The sequence below is a fragment of the Xenopus tropicalis genome, chromosome 5 (genome assembly GCF_000004195.4).
Source record: "Xenopus tropicalis strain Nigerian chromosome 5, UCB_Xtro_10.0, whole genome shotgun sequence".
NCBI lineage: Eukaryota > Metazoa > Chordata > Amphibia > Anura > Pipidae > Xenopus > Xenopus tropicalis.
This window is the reverse complement of record NC_030681.2, coordinates 13154927-13169888: the sequence shown is the minus strand read 5'-3', so window position 1 is coordinate 13169888 and position 14962 is coordinate 13154927. Positions and strand designations below refer to the sequence as shown.

Here is a 14962-nt window from a genome sequence, read left to right as displayed (position 1 = left end):
TGTTCTGCCCCCAATAAGGGGTAATTATATCTTAGTTGGGATCAAGTACAGGTACTGTTTTATTATTACAGAGAAAAGGGAATCATTTAACCATTAAATAAACCCAATAGGGCTGTTCTGCCCCCAATAAGGGGTAATTATATCTTAGTTGGGATCAAGTACAGGTACTGTTTTATTATTACAGAGAAAAGGGAATCATTTAACCATTAAATAAACCCAATAGGGCTGTTCTGCCCCCAATAAGGGGTAATTATATCTTAGTTGGGATCAAGTACAGGTACTGTTTTATTATTACAGAGAAAAGGGAATCATTTAACCATTAAATAAACCCAATAAGACTGTTCTGCCCCCAATAAGGGGTAATTATATCTTAGTTGGGATCAAGTACAGGTACTGTTTTATTATTACAGAGAAAAGGGAATCATTTAACCATTAAATAAACCCAATAGGACTGTTCTGCCCCCAATAAGGGGTAATTATATCTTAGTTGGGATCAAGTACTGGTATAAGACAACATCTAGAGGCGGCCATACAGAAAATATATACATATGCTCATTTGGTCAGCCATGTTCAGAGCCAAATCAAGCTGATGTGATCATTGGCCAGGGGGGACAACTATGAAGATCTGTTGCGAGACAAAAGCATGTGGCCCTCACCCAATGGAATTTTTTTTAACCAGCCCAATAGATATCTGGATGACTCCTATCCAGATATCAGGCAGGTTGTAGGATGCCGAAGCATGACAACAGGTCAACTAAAAATGCCCATACACATTAAGATCCGCTCGCTTGGCCAAACGATCGAATTATAACAGGAGCAATGGGCGCAGTTGGTTCGGGGACTGCATCAACGAGCCAATGCGGTCCCTGATCCGACTGAATCTTTTAACCTGGCCGATCGATATCTGGCCAATTTCAGGCCAGATATCGGTCGGGCATGCCCCACGTTCCTGCCCCTACATGGGCCGATAAGCTGCCGAATCAGTCCAAGGGAGTCTGGCGTGGCCAGGTCAGCAGCTCTTACGGTTCCTAGATACCAACAGAGCGTGTTGCCAATGGAAGAGGTAACTGCTCCAAATTTCTCTCTGCGTTTGCCAGGGCGCTATTGTCTAGCTCTGCCCTGATTATATTATGTTAGAGAATAGGGGATCAGATTTTAAGAAAATGGATATAAAATCACGTCAATTCTTACCAAGTCCCGTCGCTGAATTGTATTTAATTATCGGACTGCTCACTTTTCCCACATCCGTAGTACATGTCACCTCAAAGAATAAAGCTGCAGAGATAAGTTCAGGATAAGTACATGGTTATGGGATTCATATCTGTGGATCTGCTGTTTACGTACGATATAGAAGGGAATAATACTTTTTAATGGATAGTTCATCTTTAAATCAACTTTCAGTGATATTCTGAACCAATTTGAGCGAATGGAGAAGGCAAAGCTGAAGTTTCTGGTACAAAACACCACAACATTTCCCGGCTCAAATAAATCATATCCATTGTGAGAACCAGATGCATCAATAACATGGGTGTTACTGGTTTTTGCAACAAACCGTTAATACTTGATTTGCTGGATCTTTGGCGGTACTGCTACAATGTTTGCATTGTACCCAGAGGTAGTACTTACTTAAAGGTGAATTAATCCCCAGGGCTCAAAGTCATTCTTCACTCCTGTTCCTGACTAACCATTTGAGTCCCTGTACTGGAGAGTGATACAGTGGGGTATGAACCCTCCTGGTCGCCTCAGTGGAGCCTCTGGCTGCTCTTCTAAATACCCTGATCCTAGCTCTTACTCCTAGAGTTAGCTATAACAGGTCTGTCCTCACACTAATTTCTCTACCAATGCCTCAGGCTCTGCTGTACCAACCCCCCCTTATCTATCAAGTCCAAGGAGGTCCAAAGAAACAGAGAAGGAACAGATAACGAACATGTTGACCTGGAGCTGAGCCCTTGGCTGGATTAACCCTTTATGGGGATTGATTTAAAGTAAAGGTGGGTAAAACCTTTGCCCTCCTACACGCACAGAGGTGACCATACGATCAGTGGATCTGCTCACCTTATTGAAAATACATTTTGTTTAGGGATTATGGAAAGTTGTGTTTTCCCATCACTGTATTATAGAAAACTCATACCCTCCTATCCATGACAGTATGGAGAAACATTATGAGTATTTTGCCTTTGGCTGTATCTATTGACCTGCAACAATTGGATTCACAGGCATTGTCCTGCCAGACTGACCAATAACCAAGTAGGACTTACTTTTGTCCATGGTCCTTTGCAGATAGATGCTGCTATCAAATCCGCTGTAAAGGCGCTGTCCCCTTTCTGTTAAAACAAATTCTTTTAAATCTCCATTGAGCTGGAAGCTGAGGCTCCAGTCTAGGAATATGGTGGTAATATTACTTGACACATGAACGTTTCTGTTGTACGTTGGATCTGGAACATAAAATGACATGGAATCCTCTGAATGATTTTTGTATAAAACTCAAACATCAAAAACATTAAATACTCTCCATTGATAGATCCATCATAGATGCAAGACAAAGATCACATTTGTGGCCCCATATATCTAATCTAACAATATACTGTACTTATTTAATAAAATTCAATAGAGATAAGGTATAGGAAAAGTGACATTACTGTTTAATCTGAACCATTAATATGAACCATTTCTGGGAGATCCTTTACTGAAAAGTTATCGCGGTTGAAAGATGATGGGAAGACCAGTTTCATGTTGAGTTTTGCTTCTTGAACATGTGTCCCTGGCCCTCAGGCCTAGAATCCTCAGTCCTAGAATACTAGTATCTAAAGCATGTTTTTTCTTCAGACTTCATGGGTCCACCTTCCTTTTGTTCACACCAACTTAGTTCATGTTAAGCCTACAGATATGGAAATCTATATTATACGGCCAAAAGTTTGTGGACACCTGCCTGCCGAACATCTCATTCTGAAACCAGGGTTATTATTATGACTTTGATTCTGTCCTTGCTATCAACACAACCTTTACCCTCTATTCTTCTGAAAAGACTGTCTACTAGATGTTGGACTATTGTTGGTGGGATTTGAATCATTCATATGTAGGAGGTTGAGCACTGATGTTGGGGATCAGATCTAGTTATTCAGCTGGGTTGAGGTCAGATATCTGAGCAGACTAGTCAAGTTCTTCCAATCCCATCTCAGCAAACCCATTCTGTATGGACCTTACTTTGTACATTGGGTTATTATGCTCAAACATTGTTTGTGGGATTGGCTTCTAAGCATTAGAGAGGTTGGGCATTGATGTTGGGGATCAGGCCTGGTTGTTCAGTTGGGTTGAGGTCAGATATCTGAGCAGACTAGTCAAGTTCTTCCATTCCCATCTCAGCAAACCCATTCTTATTGGACCTTGCTTTGTACATTGGGTTATTATGCTGAAACATTGTTTGTGGTATTGGCTTCTAAGCATTAGAGAGGTTGGGCATTGATGTTGGGGATCAGGCCTGGTTGTTCAGCTGGGTTGAGGTCAGATATCTGAGCAGAGTAGTCTAGTTCTTCCATTTCCATCTCAGCAAACCCATTCTGTATGGACCTTACTTTGTACATTGGGTTATTATGCTGAAACATTGTTTGTGGGATTGGCTTCTAAGCATTAGAGAGGTTGGGCATTGATGTTGGGAATCAGGCCTGGTTGTTCAGCTGGGTTGAGGTCAGATATCTGAGCAGACTAGTCTAGTTCTTCCATTCCCATCTCAGCAAACCCATTCTGTATGGACCTTACTTTGGACATTGGGTTATTATGCTGAAACATTGTTTGTGGGATTGGGATCAGTCCTGGTTCCCAGTTGATGTTCCAATCTATATCACAGGTGTTCAGTTGAGTTGGGTCAGGGCAAGCTCTTCCCATTCTGTATGGACTTTTGTCCATTGGGTTATTATGCTGAAACATTGTTTGTGGGATTGGCTTCTAAGCATTAGAGCAGTTGGGTGTTGATGTTGGGGATCAGGCCTGGTTCCCAGTTGATGTTCCAATTTATACCACAGATGTTCAGTTGAGTTGGGTCTCTCTTCTGTATGGACCTTGCTTTAGGATTGTGGGTATTAATGTTCTGAAACAGGAAATTACCCAAACTAGTGCCACAAAGTAGAAATCGTAGAATAGTCAGGAATGTCATTATATGATATAGTGGCACCTGGGTTGGCAATGAGGGTGGCCACGTACTTTTGGCCATGTAGTGTATTTTGACAGTTACCCTATCACCGCAAGAAACAGGTTCAATTAGATTGTAAGCTCTGTTGAGCAAAGGCCTTCTTTACCTTCTGTATTGATCAGTTTTGCATGTAATTTGTATGTATCTACACAGATAACTCGCTTAAGGTAAAACCAAAAGCTTCAGCGTATAGTGATATATAAAAAATATGTTATTTGACCCAATAACCTCCATTTGCTGATGTCAGGCTAAGGGAATATTTATTACTGGGCAGTACAAGAGGCCATAAAATATATGTAAATGTTATATACACACAAAGTGGTCTCCTTAGCAAGGGAATCATGCCATTCTGTCACCTACTCATATGTATCCTGTTTTCTGGAACCATTAGCAAATTTCCTCTGATTGTTAAAAAGCCTCCTAAAAACCAATTTGTGAATAATAATTCATTTCCCTGACTAATCAATCAATAGCGCGGACCGTTTGTTTATGATTATGGAAGATTTCACTAGTGGGATGTGTAGTTTGCGTCCAAGCTACGGGTGCTGCCATTTATCATTTGACGCCTACTAAAGTAGAACCTTAGAGAGAAAAAAAAGCCATTTACTTCCCATAAAATGTTTCCAAAACAAGCAATAAAGGTATGGTTATGTATGGGCATGTCAAGCTAATGGCAAAAATGCATTATATTGTAACCACATGATAAAGGGAAAATATTCCCTCTCTACATTTAGTTTTCTTTTCTTGTAAATGTTCAGAAAAAACTATTGACAGAGGTTACTTTGCAAAGGGAACCTCACTTAACTGCATATTTGGGTTTATTTATGTTGGTGGGTGCAGCCATGATTGCTTTCTTGAGGTTCTAATGATAAGTGCCCTCCAATGACCAGATTCTCATGGTGGAAAGCCTTAATTAATATATATTTTTTCTTGTAGGCCACTGACGATTAGTTTTGTCACTTCATAGCTCCTCATTCACTCCACCATGTAACCCTTAGTCCCCCTTTCTACATTGCATAATCCCTTCCTGTGTTTTTGGTGCGTTGTACCTGATGAGTTATTTAATGACCAGAAGAAGTAATGTGCAGAAAGGAAAGGTGGCAGAATAATGACAATATCACCTCAACCCGGGGCTCCATAATAATACGTTAGCAGGGGGCCCACCTTTTATTAATCTATTTGTGTAATAATAGGAGGGTCCTGCCTACAAGAAGAATGAGCCCCAATGGAAAAAAATGTCCCCAACACTCATGATCACTCCCCTGATCCAACCAATATACCCCCTTATGCTAAATCCCCTCCCATGATCTGCCCAAACCCCACCCACTCCCCTGCAAGCCCCAACCCATTTGTGTGACCCATTGATAGTTACATAGCGTTGAAAAAAGACCAGAGTCCATCAAGTTCAACCCTTCCAATAAACCCAGCACACACAACCCACACCTACCAATCTATACACTCACATACATAAACTATATATACAACCAGTAATACTAACTGTAGATATTAGTATCACAATAGCCTTGGATATTCTGCTTGTTCAGAAACTCATCCAGGCCCCTCTTATAGGCATTAACAGAATCTGCCATTACAGCATCACTAGGAAGGGCATTCCCCAACCTCACTGCCCTCACCGTGAGGAACCCCCTACCCAACATCCCCCGGCAGGGCATTCCCCAACCCCCTCACTGCCCTCACCGTGAGGAACCCCCTACCCAACATCCCCCGGCAGGGCATTCCCCAACCCCCTCACTGCCCTCACCGTGAGGAACCCCCTACCCAACATCCCCCGGCAGGGCATTCCCCAACCCCCTCACTGCCCTCACCGTGAGGAACCCCCTACCCAACATCCCCCGGCAGGGCATTCCTCAACCCCCTCACTGCCCTCACCGTGAGGAACCCCCTACCCAACATCCCCCGGCAGGGCATTCCCCAACCCCCTCACTGCCCTCACCGTGAGGAACCCCCTACCCAACATCCCCCGGCAGGGCATTCCCCAACCCCCTCACTGCCCTCACCGTGAGGAACCCCCTACCCAACATCCCCCGGCAGGGCATTCCCCAACCCCCTCACTGCCCTCACCGTGAGGAACCCCCTACCCAACATCCCCCGGCAGGGCATTCCTCAACCCCCTCACTGCCCTCACCGTGAGGAACCCCCTACCCAACATCCCCCGGCAGGGCATTCCCCAACCCCCTCACTGCCCTCACCGTGAGGAACCCCCTACCCAACATCCCCCGGCAGGGCATTCCCCAACCCCCTCACTGCCCTCACCATGAGGAACCCCCTACCCAACATCCCCCGGCAGGGCATTCCCCAACCTCACTGCCCTCACCGTGAGGAACCCCCTACCCAACATCCCCCGGCAGGGCATTCCCCAACCCCCTCACTGCCCTCACCGTGAGGAACCCCCTACCCAACATCCCCCGGCAGGGCATTCCCCAACCCCCTCACTGCCCTCACCGTGAGGAACCCCCTACCCAACATCCCCCGGCAGGGCATTCCCCAACCCCCTCACTGCCCTCACCGTGAGGAACCCCCTACCCAACATCCCCCGGCAGGGCATTCCCCAACCCCCTCACTGCCCTCACCGTGAGGAACCCCCTACCCAACATCCCCCGGCAGGGCATTCCCCAACCCCCTCACTGCCCTCACCGTGAGGAACCCCCTACCCAACATCCCCCGGCAGGGCATTCCCCAACCCCCTCACTGCCCTCACCATGAGGAACCCCCTACCCAACATCCCCCGGCAGGGCATTCCCCAACCTCACTGCCCTCACCGTGAGGAACCCCCTACCCAACATCCCCCGGCAGGGCATTCCCCAACCCCCTCACTGCCCTCACCGTGAGGAACCCCCTACCCAACATCCCCCGGCAGGGCATTCCCCAACCCCCTCACTGCCCTCGCCGTGAGGAACCCCCTACCCAACATCCCCCGGCAGGGCATTCCCCAACCCCCTCACTGCCCTCACCGTGAGGAACCCCCTACCCAACATCCCCCGGCAGGGCATTCCCCAACCCCCTCACTGCCCTCACCGTGAGGAACCCCCTACCCAACATCCCCCGGCAGGGCATTCCCCAATCCCCTCACTGCCCTCACCGTGAGGAACCCCCTACCCAACATCCCCCGGCAGGGCATTCCCCAACCCCCTCACTGCCCTCACCGTGAGGAACCCCCTACCCAACATCCCCCGGCAGGGCATTCCCCAACCCCCTCACTGCCCTCACCGTGAGGAACCCCCTACCCAACATCCCCCGGCAGGGCATTCCCCAACCCCCTCACTGCCCTCACCGTGAGGAATCCCCTACCCAACATCCCCCGGCAGGGCATTCCCCAACCTCACTGCCCTCACCGTGAGGAACCCCCTACCCAACATCCCCCGGCAGGGCATTCCCCAACCCCCTCGCTGCCCTCACCGTGAGGAACCTCCTACCCAACATCCCCCGGCAGGGTATTCCCCAACCTCACTGCCCTCACCGTGAGGAACCCCCTACCCAACATCCCCCGGCAGGGCATTCCCCAACCCCCTCGCTGCCCTCACCGTGAGGAACCCCCTAACCAACATCCCCCGGCAGGGCATTCCCCAACCCCCTCACTGCCCTCACCGTGAGGAACCCCCTACCCAACATCCCCCGGCAGGGCATTCCCCAACCCCCTCACTGCCCTCACCGTGAGGAACCCCCTACCCAACATCCCCCGGCAGGGCATTCCCCAACCCCCTCACTGCCCTCACCGTGAGGAATCCCCTACCCAACATCCCCCGGCAGGGCATTCCCCAACCTCACTGCCCTCACCGTGAGGAACCCCCTACCCAACATCCCCCGGCAGGGCATTCCCCAACCCCCTCGCTGCCCTCACCGTGAGGAACCTCCTACCCAACATCCCCCGGCAGGGTATTCCCCAACCTCACTGCCCTCACCGTGAGGAACCCCCTACCCAACATCCCCCGGCAGGGCATTCCCCAACCCCCTCGCTGCCCTCACCGTGAGGAACCCCCTACCCAACATCCCCCGGCAGGGCATTCCCCAACCCCCTCACTGCCCTCACCGTGAGGAACCCCCTACCCAACATCCCCCGGCAGGGCATTCCCCAACCCCCTCACTGCCCTCACCGTGAGGAACCCCCTACCCAACATCCCCCGGCAGGGCATTCCCCAACCCCCTCACTGCCCTCACCGTGAGGAACCCCCTACCCAACATCCCCCGGCAGGGCATTCCCCAACCTCACTGCCCTCACCGTGAGGAACCACCTACACTGCTTCAAATGGAAGCTCCGTTCCTCTAATCTAAAGGGGGGCCTCTGGTGCGTTGATCGTTTTTATGGGAAAAAAATAACCCCCCCCATCTGCCTATAATCCCCTTTAATGTACTTGTACAGAGTAATCATGTCCCCTCGCAAGCGCCTCTTTTCCAGATAAAACAACCCCAACCCTGACAGTCTAACCTCATAGCTTAAATCTTCCATCCCTTTTACTAGTTTAGTTGCTTCCCAACCAGTGGCTCAGGGGCAACATGTTGCTCCCCAACCCCTTGGATGTTGCTCTCAGTGCCCCCAAACCAGGGAGTTATTTTTGAATTCCTGACTTGGGGGCAAGTTTTGGTTGAATAAAAACAATTTCCTACCAAATAAAGCCCCCTGTAAGCTGATAGGGTGCATAGAGGCCCCTAATAGCCAATCACAGCCCTTATTTGGCTCCTCCATGAACTTTTATGGTGCTTGTGTTGCTCTCCAAGTCTTTTTACATTTGACTGTGGCTCCCGAGTAAGAAAGGTTGGGGATCCCTGGTGTGCCGTAACTGCAGTAACCCCCCTGTAGGCCCCTCAATCTCACTGGATGGTTCTGTTGCATTATAATGGTGTCACTCTCTAAGGAGAGTTGGGGAAATGTTTTATTTATTTAAGAATATAACCCTGATGTTGGTCCCAGCATGACGAGGATAAAATCTTTATAATACTGGCCTCCTGTAATTGTAGACCTGCAGGGATATCTCAACTTACTTTCTTTGTTTGTAACACAGCTGATCCATTCAGAGGCCGCGCTGCCTACTGCATTGTGGGAAATCACCTGCACACTGTAATGAGTATACGGTTGCAGATCTGTAACGTTACACTCCTTTTCGATTCCCCTGCACTTTATTTCAGGGGCTCCTCGTATACAGGGTACTACCTGCGCAGGCTGGGGGCATGGGGTCTGCATGTGGACTTCATAGCTGCAAAGAAAAAAAGAATTATAAGTTAAATGATACCAAATGGCCTTATAGAGAGGCTCCATATATTTCAGTGTGGGCCAAGTGGTTTGTGAGTGCCTCCATGCCCAGAGTCACAGTGATATTGCCAGGCTGTAAACACTACAGGCCATGTCTGGGCATCTTCTTCCTGCCCCTAGCTTCCTGGATCTGATCTAGGAAGGAGAAGGTAAGCCTGTGCAGGGCCCTTACAAGATGGTTTTGTTTCCCCTTTGAAATTTGTGCTATTGACCACTGCATACTAACTTATAGTAAGCAAATGGGATTATATAATAAAAGATGCTAAAGGTCCCCATACACGGGCCGATACGTCCCTTGGACCAATTCAGCAGCTAATTGGCCCGTGTATGGGCACTACCGATGGGCCTGCCCGACCGATATCTGGCCTGAAATCAGGCAGATCTCGATCGGGCAGGTTAGAAAATCTAGTCGGATCGGGGACCGCATCGGCTCGTTGATGCGGTCCCCTGACTGACTTTTCCTATACCTGCCGTTATAATTCGATCGTTTGGCCCCAGGGCCAAATGATCAAATTACCTTGGATTCTCCTGATATCGCCCACCCGTAGGTGGGGGATATCGGGAGAAGATCCACTCGCTTGGTGACATCGCCAAACGAGCGGATCTTATGGTGTATGGGGACCTTTACTTTGCCCATGATAACCCATTGCAACAAATCAGCAGGGAGCATAGGTTGCTATGGGTTACTGCTCCTGCGCAAACTTAATGCCTCTTATTACATATGGGGGAAAGGTTTTACTGTGTGCTGCACACCAACATGGAATTCAGCTTGAGAATAGACAATTTTCAGAAAAACCTTGAAAAATATATATGTTCTGTGTCACATAGTTAATAAGACCTAGAGCAATTTGCATAACATTTTGGGTGAGTGCCTTGGGAAGGAACATTACAAGGGCCTTGTGGGCTCAAATCAACCTTTGTTTCACCAGAAGTGATTAAAAACAATTCTCAATTGTACATTTAGGGGGTGGTAGGATATAGACAACATGGCCAAATGTATTTGGACATACAGTCCAATATCTCAATGTGTAGATTGTAAGCTCTTTTGGGCAGGGCCCTCTTCACCTCCTGTATCGGTTACTGATTGCTTTATATGTTACTCTGTATGCCCCATGTATGAAACCCACTTATTGTACAGCGCTGTGGGATATGTTGGCGCTTTATAAATAAATGTTAATAATAATAATAATAAATCAAGGGTATTAATGTGAAGTTAACAGTCCTAACCCTCTACTCTTCTGGGAGGGCTTTCCACTAGATGCCGAAACATTGTTGGTGGGAATTGCTTCCCATGAAGAGCATTGATGAGGTTGGGCACTGATGCTGGGCTTCAGGACTGGCTCCTAGTTGTTGTTCCAGTTCATTCCACAGTTGTTTATTTAGGGTGAAGTCAAGGCTCTGTACAGGCCAAGTTCTTCCATTCAGCAAAGTGATTCTGTATGGACCTTACTTTGTACTGAAAAGGACGGACCTTCCCCAAACTGATGGCACGAAGTTGAAAGCCCGAAATTGGCAAGAATGTCATTGTATGATCTTGTGGATCCAGTGTTGGCAATGGGTGCCGTTTAATGGCGTTTAATGGCCAAATCCAGAAGAGGGCATCCAAATACTTTTGGCCACGCAGTGTAAGTGAATAGAGGTATAAATAAGCAACAAAGTATGAGCTGAACAACAACGACACCCTGCATCAAGTTTCTTTAACTGGGTTCTAGCCGTCCCCTGTTTGGGAGTAACCCAAAGTTATCTTTCATGTAATCCAGTCTACTAATCCCCATTGTACAGCTGTTTTTCTAGTGAAGGTCAGAAAGAAGAAATGAAGAAATAACTTCTCCCAAAACCAAATATGACACCGAGAATAAGGAAAGAAATATTAATAACTGCCCGATACGAAGCAATGGAAAGACAAACCTTCACAGGCCTTGTCCACGCACAGCATGAAATATTAAAAAACCTGAATGCTAGCAGCCTCATTTATTATCTTCCTGAGAGAAATATGACATGCGCTTAATTAATTAGAGCAGAATTGGAAATGTCACAGGAATGAAGCACTTACCCCTCAATGATGCCATTAGGTGACTCCGGCTCCTTCCATTCAAAGGACGCAGATCTGGAAGTGGCGTGCGTTACCCGGGGAGGCAGCTGATGGGAAGGTGGGGCCGGCTGGGTGGCTAGTTGGACCATTGGCCCTCTGCTGCAGCACTTCAGGCAGGTGCAGACCTCCGCACCGACGGAGTAATTGGTGAAGGGTCTCAGGCCGTAGAGGACTTGCACGTTGGATGTTCCTTCTGACAACTATAAAGTAAAACAGAAGGACTCGTTTATCCAGATCAGACAGAGGGCTGCGCCGTGGATCCGACTCACTGAGCCCACATTAATATTGCATTGGCTGCGCATTGTTGTCTAGTGAACAGCCGGTCTCTGTGCGCCCAGGGTCAAAGGGTTCCTTCTTAATAATGAATAAATGGGACAAACCTCAATTCATTAAATGAGAACAACATGTTGCGGCTGTAATATGCCTAATATCCACCTCACATTCACTTTTAGTGTGACCTAGAAAGCAGTACCCTCAGGCACATTTACAATTAATCTTTGTTTTCATATATGTGTTTAGTTTTATTGTTGTTCAGGCTCGGAGTTTAGACTGATATATGGTTGCTAGGGTTTACTATAGCAACCAGGCAGTGGCAGCATCGATAGCAAACACGCTGCTAACCAGACTGCTGAGCAGCAAATTTAAAGGCAAAGTATTATTAACAGAAGTGTCTTTCTTACCCCAACTGGGGAAACAATAGTTGTCGGGGGATCATCCACATTAGCCTTGTTCTTGTTCCATGAACAATACTTTATTTTTTTTGGACACTTTGACGTTAAATTGTCATTTTGGGCTCATTTATGTCGGCAAGGGCCATGGGCAACATGCGATTTTCCCAGCAGTGAGTTGCACGTAACACCAATTTCATGAAAGGTACTTGCGTCAAAATGCTCTCCTTGCTCCTCCCTATAGTTGTGCTTGGCGCCACTCTTGCGTTCTTCTTGCCTTCCATTTTGAATTGGGTGCTGCTGTGCCTTTTGAAACAGGGGGTCCCTGGAGCTACCGGCACCTCCTAAACAGGTGCAAAAAGGTTCCCTCGCATCCTGCGTCAATAGCTGCAGCTCAGTTGCGCACTGTAGCTTGCAATACAGCGATACTTTTGGCCAAGGGTTGCCAGTTGGGGGCAGGGTGTGATATAATTTTTGGGCAGGACTATGATGTAAGGGGCGGGGAAAGTGTAGGCTGGGTGGGTAAATGAGTGGGGCTGGGTGGGAAAAAGTGGGTGAGCCCAGGAAATGGGCGGGGTTATTGGTGGGCAGAGGGTGGCCCTTGGTTATAAAGGGTGTTCGGCAGCAGAGAGGGTCAGGGAAGGGAGGCATAGAATATAAGGCACTAGAAATTTACTGGCGAGTACATTGCCCGGGCTCAGTGTCAGACTGGCCCACCAGGATACCAGGAAAACTCCCGGTGGGCCCAGGGGTCAGTGGGCCCTCCTGCTCACCCAACCATTTGCTTTGTATCCCTATACCACAGCCATTACTCAATTCTATATGAGAAGAAACAGAAGAAATGGAGGAAAGGATAGATAACACAGTATGTAAAAAAAAGTAATTAAAAGATTAAAGAAAGTGAAAGAACAGAGAAGGGGAGAGTGGGCCAAAGGTCTAAGGTCTTCTGGTGGGCCCTTGGCAAGCGAGGGGAATACAGAACTATACAGAATAATTGCAGTTCTGGTGAATCTGAAGTTTCAGATAAGAAGAACCGGTCCGGTTTGAGCAGGTATCCTGGGATTGTCCCACAAGGCTGACACTCCGTAGTACAGTAATTACAGCAATTACACTCGTTAGAGAGACGAGCTCCTCGTTTCACCAACAAAAAGGAACAGGAAAGTTTCTTCCCAGTGGGAATAAGTAAATGGAGATTGGATGGGAGCCATATGTTCTGCGCGGCACATTAGAACCTTGTGCAGAAACTCATTTATACCCCAAAGAAAATAAAATGCGTGCAGTGATATAATTGCCGTCATTCCCAATGCTACAATGTCGCTACAACTGTTACTAAAGGGGAACTTATCTGACTTCTGTCATTCCAAGTGTGTGAGGTAATGATAATAGCCTGTACAGAGAGATACCATAAAACTATGGCACATAGGGATTCCCCTGTACTAAGCACAATTCAGCAGGAACAGCCCCCTAAGTTTGCTCATAGCCTGTACAGAGAGATACCATAAAACTATGGCACATAGGGATTCCCCTGTACTAAGCACAATTCAGCAGGAACAGCCCCCTAAGTTTGCTCATAGCCTGTACAGAGAGATACCATAAAACTATGGCACATAGGGATTCCCCGGTACTAAGCAAAATTCAGCAGGAACAGCCCCCTAAGTTTGCTCATAGCCTGTACAGAGAGATACCATAAAACTATGGCAACATAGGGATTCCCCGGTACTAAGCACAATTCAGCAGGAACAGCCCCCTAAGTTTGCTCATAGCCTGTACAGAGAGATACCATAAAACTATGGCACATAGGGATTCCCCTGTACTAAGCACAATTCAGCAGGAACAGCCCCCTAAGTTTGCCCATCGCCTGTACAGAGAGATACCATAAAACTATGGCAGCATAGGGATTCCCCTGTACTAAGCACAATTCAGCAGGAACAGCCCCCTAAGTTTGCTCATAGCCTGTACAGAGAGATACCATAAAACTATGGCACATAGGGATTCCCCTGTACTAAGCACAATTCAGCAGGAACAGCCCCTAAGTTTGCTCATAGCCTGTACAGAGAGATACCATGACAGCTCTACAGAATGCCCTTGAATGCCAGGGAACTACAGGCAGGGAATTAGCAGGGATTCTCGTACTTACAATTGCGTCGGGGCCTGTGTTGTTGCCAGAGAAGAACCTGTACAAGGTTACAATGCCATTAGGAGTAGATGGAGGAGGGATTTTAGCCACAGCCTGTGTAGATGTCACAGTGTCAAAGGTGGGCGCCAGGATCCCTTCTGGGGGGGCCGGGCCAGTTCTGCAGTAGATCCAGAGACTTGGGGTCCGTCCGGCTGAATTCACAGCCCAAAGCTGAAAGATCAGAGGGAAGAGAACAATGAGGGGATATAGACATAAAGATGTACAGTATATATTTCAGCGCTGAGTGGAGTGTGTCTATGAGATGTTCCTTGGGGGGGTCAGGACTGGAGCTATTTGCTTAACATTGCTTGGGTGGGGGCAGTTTTCAAGGCAGATTGGAAAATATTACCCAAGTGCAACTTCCATTTCTATAGCCATTCTCTATACATTAGCTGAGTTAGCGGCTATATAATAACTTATAATAACATGGCCCTTGTTGCATTCTCCTTCAGCCCAGGCTGTTGGTGCAGGGCAGCTGTGTTATTAAGTTAATGGGATGAAGACACATGGAGCTACTTAGTAGCAGCTACTTGTCACGTCTACTAAACGCCAGAAAATCCCCTGCCATAGACAG

General features: G+C 47.6%; 1 protein-coding gene across 1 annotated transcript in view; it reads right to left on the bottom strand.

The window, feature by feature from the left end:
• The window catches only part of ush2a (usherin), a 510724-nt gene that overhangs the window by 13260 nt on the left and 482502 nt on the right, over window positions 1-14962 (bottom strand). Inside the window, exons 64-68 of the mRNA XM_031902040.1 lie at window positions 14350-14559; window positions 11506-11744; window positions 9185-9396; window positions 2259-2435; window positions 1192-1275 (exon numbers count right to left, since the gene is read on the bottom strand). Coding sequence (XP_031757900.1) covers window positions 1192-1275; window positions 2259-2435; window positions 9185-9396; window positions 11506-11744; window positions 14350-14559 — 922 coding nt within the window. The remainder of the gene's footprint in view (window positions 1-1191; window positions 1276-2258; window positions 2436-9184; window positions 9397-11505; window positions 11745-14349; window positions 14560-14962) is intronic.